General features: G+C 46.1%; 4 protein-coding genes across 4 annotated transcripts; 2 read left to right on the plus strand and 2 right to left on the minus strand.

Annotated features, from left to right (window-relative positions):
* Positions 1-341: 341 nt before the first annotated feature.
* Positions 342-1563, minus strand: LAJ45_07250 (uncharacterized protein; the record flags this gene model as incomplete). The annotated part of the gene is made up of 2 exons (XM_046116808.1): positions 342-929; positions 1099-1563. 2 exons carry the CDS (start codon positions 1561-1563, stop codon positions 342-344), a joined length of 1053 nt encoding a protein of 350 aa, XP_045969843.1.
* Positions 1564-6090: 4527 nt separating this feature from the next.
* LAJ45_07251 (uncharacterized protein) lies at positions 6091-7059 on the plus strand (the record flags this gene model as incomplete). Its single annotated transcript, XM_046116809.1, has 2 exons — positions 6091-6168; positions 6217-7059. 2 exons carry the CDS (start codon positions 6091-6093, stop codon positions 7057-7059), a joined length of 921 nt encoding a protein of 306 aa, XP_045969844.1.
* Positions 7060-9001: 1942 nt separating this feature from the next.
* On the minus strand, positions 9002-12480 carry LAJ45_07252 (uncharacterized protein; the record flags this gene model as incomplete). The annotated part of the gene is made up of 9 exons (XM_046116810.1): positions 9002-11326; positions 11379-11468; positions 11525-11599; positions 11663-11770; positions 11830-11916; positions 12003-12044; positions 12123-12185; positions 12250-12366; positions 12418-12480. The coding sequence occupies 9 exons, from the start codon at positions 12478-12480 to the stop codon at positions 9002-9004; spliced, it is 2970 nt and encodes a 989-aa protein (XP_045969845.1).
* Positions 12481-14350: 1870 nt separating this feature from the next.
* LAJ45_07253 (uncharacterized protein) lies at positions 14351-14716 on the plus strand (the record flags this gene model as incomplete). The annotated part of the gene is made up of 1 exon (XM_046116811.1): positions 14351-14716. The coding sequence occupies one exon, from the start codon at positions 14351-14353 to the stop codon at positions 14714-14716; it is 366 nt and encodes a 121-aa protein (XP_045969846.1).
* Positions 14717-21174: the final 6458 nt, after the last annotated feature.

Here is a 21174-nt window from a genome sequence, read left to right on the forward strand (position 1 = left end):
TTAATATGGGTCTGGTATTCAGGTGTGGTATTGCGAGTGATAGTCTGTGAAGAGCGTCGGCGTGCTCTCGGAATGCGCAGAATGAAGGTTTGATTAAGTCTAAATAATTATGACCTTTTTGAAAAAAAGGATTGGTCTAAATTGGGGATGTTTAATGCCTTTTTTATTGTGCGTGTTTGTCTCTAAGCATCTACAACGACCACCTCGTAGAATTAAAGCAAAATAATTTGCAGTGTAACAGTGAGACCCAAGTAAAATCTACTCCCACAATCCCCTAAGACATACCGCCCGCGGCCCCACGCAACACAAATAGCAAAACCACCAGCGCACCAAAGGACCTTCTACTCCCCCTCCTCCAGCCACCCCCTCGGCAACACCAGTACCCTCGCCTCCTCCCCACCGCCCGTAAGCCTAAGACTCTTCCACGTCCCCTTAACCCAATTCCGTATCCCCGCACGCCGCGGACACTCCTCCAGTCCCTCTGGATCCCCAAAATACGTCATTGTGAGCCCGCCCTCGGAGTAGTCATTCATATTGCGCGGCCCCGCACAGCGGAACACCGGTGAGCTTCTGTGTGCCTCCTCGAGGCGTCTGAGGACCTCCTGCTCACGGGTGAGCGCTGGAGAACTGACTGTTCGCACGGCGGTGACGACAGGTTGTGGTGCGCGCAGTGTATTTGCCGCGGTGTCTGGGGAGGATGATGGAGCGGGGATATGGCGGCCTGTGAGGGGGAGTGGGGGTGCTCTGGCGGTGTTGTTCGACTCGAGGGTGTGGTTAGGAGGTCCGCCTTCGAAGAGGCCGGCGAGGGCGGGTCTGATGCGGCGGCCGATGGAGCCATGGCCGTTTCCTTCGCACTTGAGGAAGGCGGCTCTGTGGGCTGGTGCTGGGAGCCTTGTTCTTGTTGGTGCGGCGGGGCGTCGGTTTTCCTGCTGGATATTAGCACTGTTGCGTTCTCGTGGGTAGAGAGGTAGAAAATACTTCCTCCTTTTTCCCTCCTGTCCGGACCCAATACGTCTGCAAAGCTTTATGTTAGAAACTTGATTCCTCAATTCACCTGCCGTATACAGCTCAAGAAAAAAGACAGGAATGGCTATTCACCTTAACCGGCACCTTCCTCATCTCCGGCGACTTCTCCACCGTCGGCGACGACATCTGCTCGAACTTTGCTCTATGCTTTGACACCGAGCTAAAGCACCCCATCACACTACACGGGCCCGGGCCAGAAGCCGTACAACCTTTCTCATGCTCTCCTTCTTTTTTCGGCGCATCTTTCACTTTGCCCGTGACCCTTTTCGGCGCGTTGAATCCAAACCGTCTCTTAGCCGTCGCCGTGACCATTGTTCCATTTGTGGCAGGAACTGCCGGTCTCACCTCTGCTACCGGTCCACTTGTGGCAGGAGCTGCCGGTGGTCGTCGGGTACCTCGTCGCCTAGCAACCGGGATGCGTGAAGCTCTCGGGCAGCTCGGAGTCCAGCTCCAGTTGCGTGTGCAGCAGGTGTAGCGTCGTTTCCGGCGCACCTGGGCGCCGGGTGTGGATGGCGGGAAGGGGAGTTTAGTCGCCATTGAAGGCTTGTTGGCTTCTATTTTCCGCTTGCCAGCTTGGTTGTTTGTGTTGCTGATTATTGGTTTGAATTTGGGGATGGTCGGGGGGGTGTTCGCAAACTCGCAGTGAAGCACTAGCTAGTGGGGGAGCTTGCGGCCGTCCATTCTATGGTGCCAAGCTAGCGTCTTTCAATGAAGTCGGCCCAACTTGTGAAATGTCACAGCCTTCAGGTGGACCTAATGCCTCTAGATCAGCAACCGTTTTTGCTACCGCGCCATCTTGGTATGCAGTTGTTGATGACTATCTAATACTATGTATTTACTGCCCTTAATTCTGCGAGCCTACTCGCCCTCTGATTGGCCAAGAGCAGAACCTGACCTCTGTGTGGCAACGGGCTCACCCAAAATAAAAAAAAAGACCCCAAACGGCATATAACACCCTATAGACGAAGTATTGAGAGGTATCACTAGTGGGATGGGACATATTAGAGTCTTTTATCCACACTCACTCGAAGATTGAAAGATGGGAATCGAGGCAAAACGACCAGGATCTTTGCATGAGAAGACCTAACCCTGGATTTTACTGAGTTGAGGAAATATGGTCTGTCTAATTTCTCAGAATTACGCTGAGAGAAGAATGAGTCCCGTCAGTTTATTGGTTCTTCCAGATTGAACTACTGCATATTCTTTCCTCCATTTGGCTTGTACATACAACCCCCGGTCGTTTTGCCTCGATACCTATTTTTCAACCTTCGAGTGGGTGTGGATAAAAGACTCTATTGTTAACGGAATATAGAAAGGTAAGTACATGTACTACGTATACATAAGTCCTATAACCTAGACTATATATCATAAACTACGGCGTATAATGGGAGAAGCATCCTAAAGTGAGGTTGACTCACTGAAGGAGGAGGGGAGGGGGGCGGTACGTTTTGGGTGGCACAAAAAAAGAACAAAAAGTACTGTGCGCTTCCGGGACGAATAGGCACTACTCCCACCCCTGGGTCGAACCCTGGCCTTCTGTGATCGAAAGCAGGGCTAAACCTCGCGGTGTTCTTTGGCGAGGGTTAACCGTTAGACCACTCGCCCATGTGTGTTGGTGGCTAGAAATGATATTTGTGCGCCAAGGATGGTTGGCTAGCACTACATGTAGCTACATGAAGATGTAGTCTATTTCCAACAACTCGCGGTCGCGAGGTGGCACACCCCTAGTGGGATCGTACCTGCACCTGTTGAAGTTGGTTCCGCTCGCATCACCACCACCATCACCGCCACCACTGTCACTATCACATAAGACGTCTCCATGCATCAGGTAGCTATCGACATTTTAGTATTCCTATCATGCTCAAGCAATTTAGGAAGGAGCTAAGATATGCTCACAGGTGATAATTTTTATCTCCATGTCCAAACATCGCCAACCCCTCAACATGTATTCTCGAGAATATCGAAGCTGACCTAAAGGCAACACCAAACACCAGACCTGAAATCCACTCATCTCTCAGCTGTGCACTACGTTCAGAGGAACGACAAACCCGCTGGTACAATGACGAATAATTCGTTACAGCCAATCGATTTGCTAGAGATCAGTCTGGGCGTCACCCTTCATCACCAACAGCCCCTGCTCGTCGCTCAACGAGTTTCGCCATCCCTCCAAGAGCTATTATACGGGCTTCAAAGTGATGGTGTCTTATCATTGTCCTGGGTGTATTATAAGTTGGATGATGTTCTGACTGTGAAAGGAAGATGATCAATTGTCTAATGCACTCGCTTATGGGCCGCTATTCACACCCTTACCAATCTAAAAGCTGTTGTTTCCAGCCTTTGCAATGTGGCATCTTAGTTCTCCTTTGAATAGGCAACTCGGGTGGCACTTAATGTCAGTGAGGGTACTGTATCCTTTGTGGCGGATTGGGATCTAGATAAGGACCAGCCAAAGAGGGGCTGGGTGGGTACTACACAAAAAGCGTACAACCCATACCGCCCTCACAAGCTTCAAAGACCATTTCACCGCAACTACCTCAAACAACGCACAACCAGCTCATTTTTAACGCACGCATAGGCATACAACCGACCACTACAACATTCCAAAGATACAAAAACCGACAAAAAAGTTGCAAAAGTTTGTTAACTCCCACCTTTGCGGGGGATTGAACGCATCTCGTCCAGAGCCCACCTGCATGGTGTAACGGGGTTTGGGTAGTTTGTAGAAGTCCAAGTGTTTACAACTTGGCCACGCACCCCGCTGGAAGCATGTGTCCTTGCTGCGCTTTGAGGGCCACCTCAAGCGGGTGTTTATTACTAATAGAGGACAAATATAGATTATTTTACGTACACCTTTCTCCGTGGCCATATCGTGAAAATCTCAAGCTTCGATCAGCCTCAAGAACAGCTGTGAAGTCTTCAAACGAGCTACAATTTACTCAACAACCAGCTCTCTAGAGCATTGGAGCTCTAAAAATTCGATATCGCCAGGAAATAGAGCTTCAGAAAATTATAAAAAAATGAGAGACCAAAAAAAAAGAAACTCACACCTGAGCGGGGGATTGAACATCAGAGCCCACCTGCCCAGTGTGACGGGGTTTGGGTAATTTGCAGAAGTCCAAGTGTTCACAACTCGGCCACGCACCCCGTTGAGAGGAGGGTCCTACACTCGCTTTTGACGAGGGCTTATTATAGACTTTATGACTAAGACAGGACAGATAGAGACAGTGTTCTCCGTCCACGTGGCAAGATCGCTAGACTCCAAGAATAGCCCTGGGTCCTCCAAAGAACACTGCGATTTGCTCAACCTCAAGTGCTCCAGATGTGCAGAGATATACATCGTATATATGTGTCAAGAGTTAGCTCTTGCTGTGTTAGAACCAAGCTCGGAAAAGTTTGGAAGAGGGAATAAAAAATATACCTAAGCGTGGGTTTGAACCTTTAGCCATAGCTCGCCCTTACATGGCGCTTCGTTAAAGGTACCGCGAGATTGTGTATAATTAAGGAACCCGACATATTATTATTAAGGAATGCAAAAAAAGATTATGATTTTCCCCCAGAATTTGCCTTATGTGGTATGCTAGAAACAATACACACTTACCCATCCGACAATAGGACATATGGACGTTGTCACATTAAAAGTAAAGTCGCAAGATAATTCTCGGGTGGAAGTGATCCTGAAGGTCTTAGTATCCGTTAAACATACATGCCCTTCTCGTGTCTGCAATTTTACCTTCAATTTTAGTAACTGTACCATGCTTTTTACTTGTTCAATGAATCCTGTGGTTGCAACAAAGACCATATGAACATCCCCACGGAACTGTTCAACGACTCATGGTATATCACTCGCAACTGCTTAGACTAGCTGCTAGGTTCATGAATTGTCACTCGTATGCATGCTTTCACTCCGCTTGCCGCAAAGATTCCGGCAGAAAAAAAAAATGTAGATAACTTCTTCTACACATTCAAACAAACTCTCAAGCTTTCTTTACTTTCTGGTCTTAATCCTGCTTAACGTTTCTATGAGATAATGTACTAATCTTATTGCATGTATAGTACGTTGCCAAGGCATGACGTTGTGTGAACCAATGATGCTGCAATTTCATCATCCCTGCATTCCAAATATTCAGTGAAGTAAGCGAGTCGCGCCGATCCTTACTTATGTACCAGAGATTGTAGAAATCCCAAGGTAACTGCCTATAGTACTTGATCTCTTTTCGCATTAATTTTAGTAGTATATAAGTATGTATCTGTCGATATTGGGACTTATTGCTCTGCATACTAGAAGTGTTCGAGCTTTTTGACCCATACGCTGCCGGTGTTAATTATATTTTTGTTGATCAGCCCTCTCTATCCTCATCTATCATGGATTTAGCACCAAGTACGTCAAGTATACATAACGCAAGCTACATGTAAGGACCTACTTGTACTACATGTCATTGGTTGGTGGTTGCATGTTACCTTTCGCGCTAGCGTACTTTTGAAAGCGAGCTAGCCTAATCTGAACCATTGGTACCATGAGTCGATACATCCTAAGAGCCCCCCAATCAAAATTATGTATTTAAACAGAACTCGCAATCTCTCACACCTTCCCACCACTCATCCACAATCACCTTCCTCAACATCAACAATCCTTCACCTTTCACAAATTCATTTTACTAACATAATCTTTGCTCCCCCTCTCGCCCAACTTTCCTTGGTAATAAATACTTTTCCGTTGTATTTATACCTTAAGGTGTTCGAGTCTCCCTATCTTCGTTCGTAATAAACCTCGAATAATAAATCGTAGTAGCTCCAAAGCTTTACGTCACTATTCACCCAAAATCTTCTCCTTGCCGCTCTTCCGCTTCTTTTTCGGAACCAACTTCCCCACGTCACTACTCCTCGCCAGACTTGAGATCTCTCGCATTTTCGCTTCAACTCTTTCCTCTAACCAACCACCGACCTTTTCCCCCCACAAAGTCTTTTCCTTTTCCCCTTCTCCAAAAAACCTACTCCAAAAAACCTACTCCAAAAAACCTAAAGAACCCAAGTTTCTTTCTCTCAATCAAAAGAAATAACATCAACATGAATACCACCACCAGTTCATCGCCCCCGGCCTTGTCCGAGAACATGAAATGTTCCAGAAATCTCAAATCTAAGGTTGTATTACTTCTTCAATGATGTACCACAGTGCGCTAACATAAGTTCTAGAAGCGGAGCGCAAGCATTAAAAGAAAAATCATAGGAACTAAAGCCGAAAAGAGGCATAGGCCAGTCGCTGTCCTCAAAATTAACCTAGCCGGAAAATCCAAGAATAGTGCTTTTGGACCAACCAAAAACCCACACGGAAACGCACGCATCACCAAAAGGAGAGCTTCGAAAGTTAAAGAAAACCAAAACTTTATCAGTCTCATCCGACTACCCAATGCGCAAGACCCCGCAATCTTCGAGACGATGAACTATGCCGACGATGAAGACCCCGCCCCAGTTGACATCGATATTATTCTTGAAAATGAGCCAGTTGAGATAATTTATCCAACCAGCATCGTCACTCACACCGAGAAGGAGCAAGTTAACCTCGAACTCGCTGCAAAGGTGGCCTGTGCACGGATTGCAAGCACTCCTGTATTCCGTAATTCTCCATCTCCCGCCTCTCGATCTTCCTATAAAAACCCGCGTAAGGTCCTATCTCATCGGAGAGAGCCTAAGCATGCTACTCCCCAACACCAAGTCACTACAGCCAAGAAAGCCAAAAAGGCTTCCCCTAAGGGCAAGAAGACGACTAAAAGGGCCTCTTTGAAGGCAAAGGCCACCGCCGCTAGAATCATCGAATACGCAAAGGTCAAATTTTCCAACTCGATCGTAAAAAAGATCGTCCCCATCGAAGACCCAGAAACCTTGATTGACACCAAGACCACCAGTGCTATGTCGGAGATGATGGGCAGGCTCACACTCAAATCAGCTAACCTGAGAAGCCGAGTCTCAAATGGTATTCGCACATGGTTTTCCCCTCTGAGGAACCTTCCAGTCACTCCTCTTGGGGAGATTCTTTAGGCCGTTTTTTTCTTCAATTTTTTTTTTAAATCACGAATCACTTCCACATCATTCTTTTAAGCACCACTGTCATCCGCAGGGTGATTTTAGATATATTTTATCATGACCTTACGTATGAATTGTAAGTCCTCTATACAATCCCTCTCTGTGACACTACGTTAACATGACCTAAGGAATCAACACCGCCCCGTTAGAAGTTTACCCACCAGGAAGTCAGTCGAGTAGGACAATTGGAAGAATATCGAGGTGGAGGGCGCTGTTTGGAGGGCTAGAACCTCCTTAAACCTTTCAAAGGGTTTGCCTTCTTGGCTTTTGTACTTTGTTTCATGGATACAAGTCATTTGTCTGTCTGAGTTTCTGTCGGTCTTGGGTTTTCTATTTTTCTGCCGGTGTTTCTCGTTTTAAATTGAGTGATCTTAGCATCATTACATGTAGTTCTTCCTTTCATGGATACATGTAGTTCTTTCCTTCCAATAGTCCTACAACCTCTTGTGAGGCTTGCTGCCTCTATCTGCCCGATTTGATTTAGTTTCTCGACATTATGTTTATAAAAAAATATTAAAGTAGAACTCAATAAAATCCTAACCTAGGGCTTAGGCATACATATCGACTAGGTTTGTTTGTGATTAAGTACCTTCGTAACTCGTGCTCACGCAGCAAAGAAGAATCATTGCTGAATATCTGCTATCAGACAACTCACTTGACTAAATCTCAATGACACTGATACTTAGGAAAGAAGTATTGTAACCCCATAGCTATTGATAAAAACCCATAGCGTTGGAGGAAGATACATCCGGTCCGTGTTTAGAAACGCACTTATAGCTTTTCAGGGTCCACTTATTTATCCGATCTATACACGCCTTTATATAAAAGACTTCCATAGATAACCCACCACCACAACTGCGTGTGAGAGACATTAGAGCTAATATTTCACTTCGCTTCAAGGATAATCATACGAAACATTATCGTGTGCAGAGTCTATATAACCCCAAGGTTGAAGAAATGATTTTTATTATCGATGTACAGTTTGAATCAAGCTTCATGTAATCATTATCTATCTCATGTACTTATCATAATATCCTATCTTCACTGCAAATTGAAATACCTGGAAGACAGTATGAAAGCTCATCCACGCCATCCAGAATACGTATTCAGAGGAGTATAATTATCTGCCTACTGAATCCCTTAAGTTCCTAGATAATGGTCGAGGCCATATTTTTTTTCACATTAAATAGTTGCCATAGGTTAAAATCTATATCATCTGTTGTAGCATGTTACATCTCGTCAGGATCTCTATTCGTTTAGTTCTCACCATAGCAAATTATATATTCGTACAGAAATTCATAGCTCATCGAAAGCCATTAAGGACCGAATGCCTCCAATGAGATCACCATCGATTTAGGGCTGAGGACATGCCACATGTTTGGTTACCCTATCCTTACTTCATGTAGTAGTACAGTCATTCGCCTTTAAAACTACAAACCTAAAAGGGGTTCATTAACTACATATAACAATGGCTGTCGACTACTCCTACCACCCGCAATTCACCTCACCATAAGCTCATGCTACTGGCACCTCATAACAGTCCTCAGTCGCCTTGCAAGTATATATAACACGAATCAAAGAGAGAGCACCCTGGAGATATATAGCGGATCTCTAAAGATTTTTCAATTCGACATGCGATAACTACCTGACACCTACCTCTGCTATCTCCTCTCCTCATCCTATTCTCTAGTTACAAACGTTATTTCCCATCTCGTTACGGAAGGAATTGGAAGAGATGAATCCCGATCTGGGTTGAGCAGAGTTAGATTAACCAAAGAAGGCCTTATTGAGGTGAATGAATAGCTACACTAACCGCGGCCATTAAAAGATTGTTGCCCATATTGGCCATTCAACAGCTGGAACAATAGATTTTTAGCGATAACTATCTTCCGGAGACCTAATGATATTGGGAGTCGCGTCGGGGTTCATAGCCCCTGACTGCAGCTGGATAAATGCTTTCTGGTTTGAGTTTAGTGCAGAGTTCGATGCGCACAGCGGGGTTAGAATATTCGGGCCCTGTTCGTGGATCGAGCGCAGGGCTGGGGTTAGGCTGAGTACCGAACATATATGAAGGTGGCTCATGTGGATAATAACTAGAAGAGCCATATTGAACACTACGTCGCTCAGATAGTTCTATTCGATTAAGCTGCTGGTGAGCCTGGGGTCCATCGTGACAAAAATGTTGAGAATCCATATCGGAGCCTTGTACCGAACCCTGAAGGCTACCAGCAGCGGGGAAGCTAGTTGAATTTGCGGCGTTCCAATATCCGCCGATATCAACTTCGACCTGGGCCGTGGAATACTGAGAATGTGACGCGGGCTCTCGGTATCTGTTGTCGTAGTCTTGGGAAGACATGTGGTGGCGGGCTTGTAGATCAACTGGATTCCGATTTCCAGGCTGCTGGACGTGGTATCCATAGCTTTCGGAGAGTCCTCCATGCTCTTGAGCTTGCTCCTGGTGACCTCTTCTAATGCTAGAATTCAAGGCATCATTATAATTATGCCTACTATCCACATCTGTAGGCTCTTGTTGGTAAGTCGACCAATAGGGTTTAATCTTAGGACTACAATCCCACATTGCATCCTCACCAGATCCGAACTTCAAGACTGCATCATCGCTAATCTCATAAGATGCAGGCGGAGGCTCTCTTGTAGGTTGGTTTGAACGAAAGGTAGTATAGTCAGCCTGTAACCCTCCCCCTTCATGCGGACGAGAGATCTGAGCGGGAGAACTGGGATTTACCAGCTTTCTGGACCCAATTATCTCCAAATCATCAGATATTGTTAAATCATAAAATGGAAATGGTGGCTGTGACGGCCATTCGTCTTCAGAGTATTCTTCTTGGTCCTGAATTAACTCCTTTCCACCTGTGGTATTTTCCCTAGACTCTTGAACTTCAACAACGGTATCTGTGGGGGAGTATGGTAGGGTGATTGGCGGAGAGTACGGTGGAGTGTCGCACCTCTGGTGTGCGTATGGTGGAGAACAGTGTCGTTTATCCCGGTATCCATCCACTGAAGGCTGATCACTGATCTTTATCCTTGGGTAGCTGCTACCAGGGGCCTTAGGTACATTCCAACCTTCATCTGTGTCAAAAGGTCCACGCTCACCACCCCCAGAAATCCCCCGCCGTGAAGGGCCCCATTTTCCCTGCTGATTTAAGGTTGGATGAATAGATAGGCCTGTTGCCCCAAGGGGTGGTGTTCCTCTGGCTTGGGGAAGGTTATTGTATGAAGCGGGATTTTCTATATTTGCAGATCTTTGTTTGCTAGTGGAACTTACTAGTATCGGATGCTGTATCGGAGGTATCTGAGCATGAACCTTTGAAAGGCAAAATTCATTTTCCAGCGTAGTTCTGTTTTCATCGAAATTCAGAGGCCTAAGTTCAGGAGAGGAGAACAGGCTGTCGCTTATTGGCTCTCGGGATGATCTTTGATGAATATCTTCCACTAGCTCCTCGCCCTTATGGGTTTTACGAATATGGGGTTCTTGTGTCTGCTTAACAAGCGTGCACTTGGTTGTTGCTCTCTCTCGCTCATTTTCTCTCCACTCCCTCTCTTCTTCGGATAACATCTGCTCTGAGCTCATCTTGGCTAGATGTTCGGGAGCGACACTCCCAGCAATCAGACGTGTGAAAAGAGATTCATTTTTTTTGAGGTTGAATAGAATCGAGCGACACTTCTTTACATATGCATTGTGATCAGTCTTTCCATCGTTGTCCACGGTCCGCTCGATACGTTCAGCCAGCTGTCTACACCAGGTTTCCTCCGTGTAAGCCTCATCGAGCACGACATCGGAACCCCTTACCAGCGGTACAGTCTTTGCCAATAGATTATCATACAGAGCATCCAGACCCTTTTGTCGTCGATCCGCTTTAGGTATTTCTGCCTTTTTTTGGACGTCATCCTTGAACATTTTGACAATAGCTTCTCTCTTTCTTAGCTCAGCAGCCACTTTGTGGTCTGGGCGTGGATTCTGAGCTTTAATTCCTGTGTCGAAGCCCCTCGCTAGGTCAGGCTTTGATCGTTGTAAACCCATATTACTTTGTGCGTGCTTTCCTTCTAGCAGCTTTTTTCTGGCAGTGCTAGTTTCAGAAGCCACCTCTTCCAAAGTGATATAGGCTCCGTGCCCCTCCCCGGGCTGATTTCCAGCGATATCCTGTTTTGGGTGCTGGAAATCCTCCCCCCACCCCCCAGCCGCTCCGTACCTTAAAGGTATATGCTATTAACCTATCAATCTCGTTTCCTCCCCATTGAAAGAAAAGAAAGCTTACTCCTGACTCTCTTGTACGACTGTAATCTTCAAATCGTATCCGCTTCGGTGCCTTGGGTTGAGGGGTTTTAGTTTCGTCGCTCTGTAATTTCTAGAATATTTAGATTTATTGTGTTTTAGGGCCACCGAATCTCAAAGAATACCCACTAAAGGTGCCAAGCGATCTGGGGATTCGGGAGAATGAATGCGCTTATTGTCCACTGTAGTCGCTTTTCTTTGTGCCTAGTATGTGTTAGATATTACCTAAAAGATTTACTAAGGTGGCCTTCCATAGCGGACGCTTACCATGTCTTTGGTAGTAACAGAGGTCACTCCTTTGCCTGTGGAACCATATGCCCAAGCGTTTACTTGCTCCTTCCCCTTGAGCAACCGGTTTTGTTGCAATCGCATCTTCTAGGAAGGGTGTGAGTACTATGTGTATTGGCGTTGGATCTGACTGAGTGAATGCTTACTTCCATTCCCGCGTCATATTCGTCCTCAGATTCGGTAGATGTGGTAGTTTTCTTTCCTAATGATGATTTTTTTCTTTGTGGGATATTCTGATGCGTGTAAAAAGTTAGATTTCAATAAATGTGCCGGAAAAGATCGAAGATTGTCGATCGCCCTGGATTGAGTGTTTAATCACCTGTTTACGCTCCTGCTCCTCTACCTCAAGCTGGAAAGCTCTCTGAGAAAACGGTTAGTACGATTAGAATAATGATTGTGAAATACCCACGTACCACCTTACATAGAGGGGAAAGCTTACTAGACGGTTTGTCCTTTGATTGGGTTTATTTAGAGCGCTTTGTATCTCTTGTGGTGGGGATGTCTGCGTAAATACTCGGTGAGCAAAACCCTGAGGCCCAACTGGCTTCGATCTAAGAGGAACTAACGGTGACTATCAGTCCCGCAGGATTGTTCCTATTATATCCGCCTTGCTCACGCATTGCTAATATCTCCTTTACAGTTCCTTTCCTTCTTGGCGCCGCCGGTGCCTCCAACGGCGGATACTAGAATAGATCTCAGTAAGCGTGATGGAGAGGAAGAGTGACCAGACGTACCTTGTCCGGAGGATCATTGTGAGTGCGAACTTTGCGGGGTTTACTTTGCTTGCGAATGGCCATCGCCAATGTTCTTCGGTGAATGTACTAGTTTGGCGGTGACGGTAGTGATGGTGGTGGTGGTGGTGGTGCACTGGTGGTGGTGGTGGTCCTTGTGTGCGGTCAGCTAAATGTGGTATTCGAAATATTACCCTGCAGTTTTAGTTCACACAGGTTACAGACAGATACATGTAAATGTACATGCTCCGGTCAACAACACTCAATCCACAGCAATTAATCTCAAACAAAGCCACGACCACTCCCTCGACTCGCCTATTCAGATCAACATTAAAGCATCACTATCAGACCTTCTCAACACCGCTCCAGATAATGACGCCAGCGGCCATCGTTGTCTCTAACCTCCGGTACGAAAGCTAGGTGGCGCAATAATAAAGTGATAATGATTCCAAGGATCCATTTGATCATTACTCAAAATTATAACACATCCTCTCATCTTTGCGCTAATGCCAGCTGTGTTATAAGGTGAACGATTTTGGGGGGTGGGGGAATGCCAGATAAAATAGCATATTCCTGCCTATTACTGGGGCTTTTGGTCCTATCCTATCACTTGTTAACAAACCCATTGAGCACATGCTCCACGGGGAGCTATACGTAGACCCTCAGAATCATTGGACAGTCCCTTAATCTCTATCTGTATCAGAGGATTGGAGTTATTCGCAGAAACCAAGCTTAACACCTCTCTCTTGGAACAGCATTTCGATAAGTATCCTTCCACCACTGTTAACTGTCCACAATTCCAAGCCTGTCAGTAAGCTTTCTCCTAACGAAGAAGAACAACATAGTTTTGCATTTGCTCTCAAGAAAATGATGGCGTTCTTCCCGTGTCTACGCATGAGAGCTTGGGAGAAATTTCGACCCAGATCTTTTCTTTTCTTTCTCTTCGCCTATGTCATTGCAAAATCTCAGAGGAAGCATATTGGAGTTTCAGGAAGAGAGATCACTCAATATATTTGTAGGTCTAACTGCCAAGAATTCCCTAGATTCCTGCTGTCTATTCATTGCTCTCGACCTCCTATCAACATTCCATTGCATAATTAAGGTGTAAGGGAATAGATTCTCTTCGTCGAGTTGTAACTCCTCGACTAACCTCAGCTACAAGAATATAATTAAAGACGAGTGGAGAGCAGTCAACTGGTCTGCACTTCTGTGAGACTCAACTGCAACTAAAACAAAATATGATTAGCAGTCTGTTCATGAGCTCATTTTTATTGGGCATTTAGCAAAGACCTCTATCGTGTCAGCTCTTTATCACATCAGAGAGGCCCAGTGCGCCCCTACATTTTTAAGGTGGTGGGAAATCTTCCTCCACCATAATAATCTCATCTACTGGTTTTTATTATCGTAAAAATGGGCTCAAGGGTACGATATGAGTGTGAACCCAGACATAAGCTTTAACATTAAACAGCAATCATTCCGCCTTCACTCCTCTGAGATTTTCCTTTTCTTTTTGAGTTTGCTTATCTTCATATCTCCTCACCCTGCGCGGGATCTCCTCCTTGAAGAATTGTTGAACGTATTTTCAGCTTTTATTAGACTCATTGGCTTGAAAAGGCCCCGTTTCAACTCTCATATTGGGTTGAAATATCTCACTTTCTCAAGGTCTCATTGGCAGCGTTAAGATATTCAAAACTACGTCAACGTTGGAATAATCATCACAACAATACTCCACACTTGAAAATGCATTCACAATAAAAGCAACAAATCTCGCCCTTTATTTCTCATCATCACATCCTACCCTGACCACTAATACATATCCATCAAGGCTACATTAAAGTCAACGTTGTTTATCTCCCATCACTTCCACCATACAAACACAGCTCCCACGCAACCGAACGCACATACCAACATCCACCTCACCAACCAACAGGCCAGTATGCCTAGATACCCTCGACCTGAAGGCTTCGGCCCCCGTGGTGCCCGTGATGACCGGGTCGGCGAGACCCTCCACGACTCAGATGAAGAAGTCGAAGTTCGTGATCGATCACCGTCCCCTGAGTGGCGCCCTCCCACCCGTGAGTACACAGTCCCTCCCGCTCCACCTTCAAGCCTGGAAGATGTACCGAAGAAGCGACCTGGAACTGGCAAGACCGAAGAGCAGCTTGCGGAGACCGCTGCTCGTGTGGAGGATTGGGTTGCAGATGTTGAGATAGCGGATACGCGGAGCTCAGAGGACGGAAGGAGGCAGAGATTGATGAGAAAGGCGCGCGCGGTGTTATTGGAGTTTTTCAGGAAGAAGTAGCATCTTGGCTCAGATATGATTAAGGACAATGATTAGTGGCTTGTGCGTGCGGGAAAGAAATTGCGATTTAGAGAAAAGGCAGCACGATCTAGATAGAGAGTTAGGCGTAAAGTGACGAGGGGGTGTCTACGAGTGTAGCAAGTTGATTTGCAGTTAGGGTGAGAGCGAGGATAAATTAGATTCTAGGTAGAATAAAAATTTTATTTCTGAAATGTCATTTTTTGACTTTGAGTGAGACTTGTTTGGCGATAGTAGTTGGGCTCGGTCGCCATGAGTCCGAGAAAGTACAACCGTCGAAAATCAAGGACTATATCCCTACTACAGCTAGCACATCCACTACAGCTGGATTGTATTCAACCGATACCTGATTTACGGTATATCTCTCGTCCTCTTTTCTGAGAGAGTAACATACATCCCGAACTTATCTTACTTGCCGCACAGGACCTCCACCGGAATCAATTCCTTCAAACACACTCTGCGCCGCGTCCATATGCAGCGATCCGAGCCAAAGCCCGGCTGTCAATCGGAAGCTCAGCTGACTCATGCGAAAGAATTGCTGTTTTAGCTCCTGAGTAACCGCTAGAGAAAGTATGTAGGAGAAGTAAAGTAATTGATCGTGTTATTGTTCTAGCTAGAGGGGGGAATGCCCCGTATTTATACTAATGAAAGGTAGTACAAAAGAAATATAATGAGTCATGGACGTGTGAGTGATAGAATGACTAATAGGAAAGTGAGTCATACGCCGATGACAAATACTATAATGAAATGATGAGAATCTTCCAGAACTATGAAGTGTGCCGAGCGCCCTGTTTCAAGACTTCCCCTCGTGAGCCACAGTGAATAGTGGAAGAAAATAAAACATGTTTGCCTTTGTCCAATCCTTTTGTGAGTAAATCCGCCACGTTCTCGTTCGTAGAAATATATTCCAGTTCAAATAATTCATCCTCAAACCGTTCCCGAACAAAATGAAAATGTACGTCAATATGTTTAGACCTTTTATGAAAGACAGGATTTTTAACCAAAGAGAGAGAACCGTTGTTGTCGCCTCGAAGAATGAAAGAGAGATTTGGTTTTCGTTCCAGCTCGTGGATTGCATTCCTTAACCAGATCAGTTGTCGACTGGTGTCCGAGAGGGCCATGTATTCCGCTTCAGTTGTAGAAGTGGCGACAGATCGTTGCTTATAAGAGCGCCAGGAGATGAGGGCTTCCCCTAGCATGAAGCAGTGGCCGGTGAATGAACGGCGATCGTCGATGTCGGAGGCATAGCTTGCGTCGCTATAGCCGATGAGTGCAGTTGGTCGCGTTTTGGCGTAAAAGAGTGACCAATCGAGGGTACCTTTGAGATAACGGAGGACCCGATGGACTGCAGCTAGATGAGCCTTAGTGGGACAGGAAGAAAATTGCGAGAGCATGGTGACGGTGTAGGCGAGGTCGGGTCTAGTGCCGATGACTGCGTACATGAGTGAACCGATTATTGACTGATAAGTTGTTGGATCGTCGATTTTTTCAGCTTCCGTTCCTTTTTGGAGGTGGACGTTGTTGTCGATAGGTGTTGTCACAGGTCTGGATTCATTGAAGCCATATTTGATAAGTACACGCTTGAGATAAGCTTCCTGTGATAGGATGATGCCAGTCTTAGTGTGGATCAAGTGGATTCCGAGTGCCCAGTTGGCTGTGCCAGTTTCCGTCATTTCGAATTCAGAGTGAAGGAGGAGGCTGACGCGGTTTTTGCGTTCAACGGACCAGTAGAAGATGAGGATATCGTCTACGTATATTGCGATAACAACTTCCCCTGTCTTGTGTATGAAGACACAAGGGTCGAAGTCTGCTTTTCTGAATCCTATTTTGATTAGCGCTTTTGAGAGGCGGGCATACCATTCCCTTGATGATTGTTTGAGTCCGTAGATGCATTTGATTAGTTTGCATGCTTTGCCGCGAGTGGGGTAGCCTGGAGGAGATTTCATGTAGATTTCTTCCTTAAGTTCGCCGTATAGAAATGCGCTTGTGACGTCCATCTGATCGCATTGACCGCCGGTTTGAAGGCAGCGAGCGAGGAGTAGTCTGATGGATTCGTATCGGGTGACGGGGGCATAGGTTTGATCGAAATCTTGACCAGGGACCTGTGAGAAACCTTTTGCGACTAGTCGGGCTTTGTACCGTATGGGGTTGCCATCGGGCCCGAGTTTGATTTTGTATACCCATTTGCAGTCGACCAGTTTGCGGTGATCCGGTGTGTTGACCAGATTCCATGTGTTATTCCTTGCGAGTGAGTCGAGTTCAACTTTCATGGCATTCTGCCATTTTTCGGAGTCGGGACTGTTGATCGCTTGGTGGTAGTTTGTTGGTTCTGTTAGGGTAGTGTCATGCTGAATGTTGTGTCCGTATCTGACCGGAGGTTTCCGTTCCCGTGCTGGGTTACGTCTCGGTTGATCAGTATCTGTTTCATTATCATCATGCGGGGTACGTTCAGTGGCGGGCCTCGTATAGCCGGCCCCCACTATACTTGCGTGGTCTTCCGAATTGGTGTCGGAGAAATGTTCCATGGTTTCGCGCATTATCTGTTGGTTGATCATGTCGTCGTCGCTTGGGTCGTCGTCGTATGTCCTACGTTGTTTTGGTGTTGACGGACGTGAGGGTGGTTCTTGTTTGATCTCGATTTGTTTTGGTTTAGGGGGTGTATCGGTTTTTGTTTTGACTTCGATTTCTTCCCCTACGGATGTACCTTTAAACCTAAAATGACGAGAGAGAACTACTTTCCTTTGTGATGGTATGTAGACGCGACAGATTTTTTCAGAGTCTCCGTATCCGCAGAATTGTCCCGTTATGGCCCTTGCATCCAGTTTTGTTCCAGCTGGTCGTGCTTCGACGGGTATGTGTATGAACATGGTTTCACCGAAGGATCGGAGGTGCCCAATAAAGGGTTTCTTTCCGGTAAGTGCTTCGTATGGTGTCATATTCGGGAGTGATTTGTGCGGGAGGCGATTTTTGACGTGTACCATGGTGTTGATGGCTTCTGCCCATAGATTTTTTGGGAGATTGTGGTCTAGCAAGGCAGATCGTGCCATTGTTGCTATAGTTCTATTAAAGCGTTCTGCTGTTCCATTTGACTCATGGGAGTAGGGTACAGTGAATTCATGCTTTATGCCTTTAGAGGCGAAAAATTGTTGAAGGTCATTGGAGATGTACTCGCCACCGTTGTCGCTTCGAAACCGTTTAACCGTTTTGTCCAATTGATTTTCCATGTATGCGATATATCGTTCTGTGGCAGCTGCTGCATCTGACTTCTTTTTGAGGAAGTAGAGGTGAGCGTACCTGGAGTAATCGTCGATGAAGGTGATATAGTAACTGAAACCGCCCAGAGAAGGAGTCGAGAACTTGCCGCTCAGATCTGAGTGTATTAGTTCCAGTGGTTGTTTGGATTGTGGTTCGGTGAGGGGAGCGAGGTGAGACTTGGTTGATTTAGCGAGTTCACATGTATTGCATGTTTCCATGTGACCAGATGTGGGGAGAGACTTGGGGTCGGCGACCATGGTGCGAAGCCGTGAGAGCGAGGAAGCGGGGAGATGTCCGAGCCGTTGGTGCCAGTCATAGAAGCTGGTGGCGGCAGGGAGGTGTGCGCAGGGTTCCTTGGTTTCAAAAATATAGAGACCAGTACTATTTGCGTTGGCGATCCCGATGATTTCCTTGCTATTCGGTTTGTAGATGGTAAAGCCGTCTTCCGTCCCAATTGTTGTGAATCCCTTTTTAGCGATGCAAGACCAAGACATCAGGTTGGTGTTGCCTAATTCGGGGATCAAGAATACATTCTGCAGAGTGATCAGGCCATGTGATCCGTTGATGGTGACGTTGCCAATTCCGGTTATCTGGAGTTTGCGACCTCCTCCAACAGTAACTGTTCCAGTATGGGGGGTAGGGTCGGTAACCAGCGTTCCGGTCATGTGGTTGGTTGCACCAGGGTCGAAGATCCATGCCTTGTTGTCGGTGGTGGAAGGTCCTGCAATGAAGCCAAAGTAGTCTTCCATGGTAATATCCGAGGTGTCATCTGAGAAGTTGGTGAGGTCGAAGTCAACCGGCATTGTGAATACATCGGTTTCTTCGAGTGCGGGAAGGCCAGAAAGATCGGGGATCCAAGAGAGGTCGAGTTTTGTGTGAAATGCAGTACCAGATGCGACGTTAAGCTTGCCAGATGCAGCGGACTTCTCCTTGTCTCTGAAAGCTTTGAGTTTCCGGCAATTTTTGTGCGTGTGGCCTTTTGCATATTCTCCATTCTTGGTGCACCAGGTGCATGTGACGTCCCGATTTCCTGTTTCGTTGTTACGTGGCCTCCTGACTCTGTTGTTGTTTCCGTGTCCTGGGTTTCCTCGCCTGATTGTGTAGGCTTCTCCAGCCGCCTGTTCATCGTTGTTGCGCCGTGAGTCCAGATCCAACAGCTTTTCGTAGACGTCATCGAAGGTGACGTTGGGCTTGGTTTGCAGGTTGTCAACGACTGATTCGAGGGATTCGTGCCGGAGTGAGAGGAGTAGGAAGGATGCCTTCGCTTCTGAGACAGATGCGAGTTGGTGAAGGTGGTAACCGAGTGGGTCTTTGGTTTTGTCCGTAGAGTTACTAGTTCTAGTGAGGAGAGATGACCAAAGAGTGTTGAACTGGGTTAGGTGTTCCTTGATGCCCTTGTCGGGAGTGTACTGTAGTGTGACGACATTGGCGAGGAGCGAGTGGAGGGAGGCGACGGTTTTCCGATCGAATCTGTCCTCGAGTTGAGTCCAGAAGTGATGAGCAGTGTCGGCCGGTGTCAGTGTGAGAATAACTTCGAATTCGATGTTAGATTGAAGGAATACAACTGCAAGGTTGTCCTTTTTGTCCCAGTCGCTGATTTCTTCGGCATTGTCGGAGGTTTCTTCTTCGTCTTCTTCAGCCTCAGCTACACTTCCTGATGCTTGTGGTGCCGTGGTAGGTACAGTAGTGGTGGTGGTTGTCAACACGGGACGCTTGCTCGAACCATTGACCAAGTTCCACAGATCGTGAACTTTCAACATGCGGGTAGCAAGGTCCCTCCATACAGTGTAATGGCCTTGACCATCCAGCTTGCATGGGAGTGCGTGAATTTTGATGCTCCTCTCAGACATGATTGCAAGTGAAACGAAAAAGTGTACTTTGTGGTAAAAATGGTGAAGAGTGTATAAGCGTGAGTGGTCTCCGGGCTCATAACCTAGAGAAAGTATGTAGGAGAAGTAAAGTAATTGATCGTGTTATTGTTCTAGCTAGAGGGGGGAATGCCCCGTATTTATACTAATGAAAGGTAGTACAAAAGAAATATAATGAGTCATGGACGTGTGAGTGATAGAATGACTAATAGGAAAGTGAGTCATACGCCGATGACAAATACTATAATGAAATGATGAGAATCTTCCAGAACTATGAAGTGTGCCGAGCGCCCTGTTTCAAGAACCGCTTTCTCACATGAACAACAACCAATCACCCAGCTCCCCACCCAGCCAAGACTAACGAGTGATACCTTATGAAGCTCGAGACTAAGCTTCAGCGGACAGCGGGAATGTTATGGTTCTGGGTGTTCGATATTAATATCATCATTTCATCTGTCTTTACTCTTTGTTTCGCTATGCATGCCTACATGTACTTTCTGCCAGGTTTCAACATTAGGCGGGGGGTGGGGTGGTGGGGTGGGCGGGGACCTATTCCCAACATCACGGATATGGGCAATTTATGTAACTTCAGGAATCTGCTGACCGCTGGCGTCTGTTTGCTGGTCATATTTTTAGGTTAATAAGTCTAATAAAAGACTTGTGGTTTTCAGCTCATTCCGTTTGCTGTACATCTATATCTCTGATCTTCTCTGTGCATCATAGTTTATTTATGTTAAACTGCTATATCTCTATCTACCGCTGGCTTATGGTCGCCTCAAGAATACTAAATTCACATCAATGTTTTCTATATTTAAAAGGTGGGCTACTTGGTTAGTTTAAAGCCGGTTGGGTATCGGCCGATTAGGAGGTAGAGAAATCTTAATGTTGTATTAAGGGTATCTAAGAAACGGGAAGATATATGCGTTTGATTAGAGCGTGGTATTATATGTATCCCCATGTATAATTTTATGGATAGTTGGGGAATCTAGCAAATGTTTAAGAATCATTTTCAACGCGGCACACATTCGGTAAAGCGCCTATATGTGCCTAACTTGCGCGATTTGGTATCTAAAAATTCAAGCACTAGGGAAGGCCCCCAAGGGTGAGGAGAAAACGAATAAAGAAATGAAATAATTAATGAGACATCAGCTTGATGTGAGTGGAAGAACTCCCCTCACAATCTTTCATCATATGTCAATGAACTAGAATCCCACGCTTTTTTAAGCCGAATGCCAGATCAATTGAAGAAATCACCTGTCTTGGAGATTGGGAGCGACAATCTCTACCAAATACAGACCAGGGCCCAAATATCAATCC

This window comes from Morchella importuna (genome assembly GCF_003444635.1).
Source record: "Morchella importuna strain M04M26 chromosome Unknown Morimp01GS023, whole genome shotgun sequence".
In the NCBI taxonomy this organism is placed as follows: Eukaryota; Fungi; Ascomycota; class Pezizomycetes; order Pezizales; family Morchellaceae; genus Morchella; species Morchella importuna.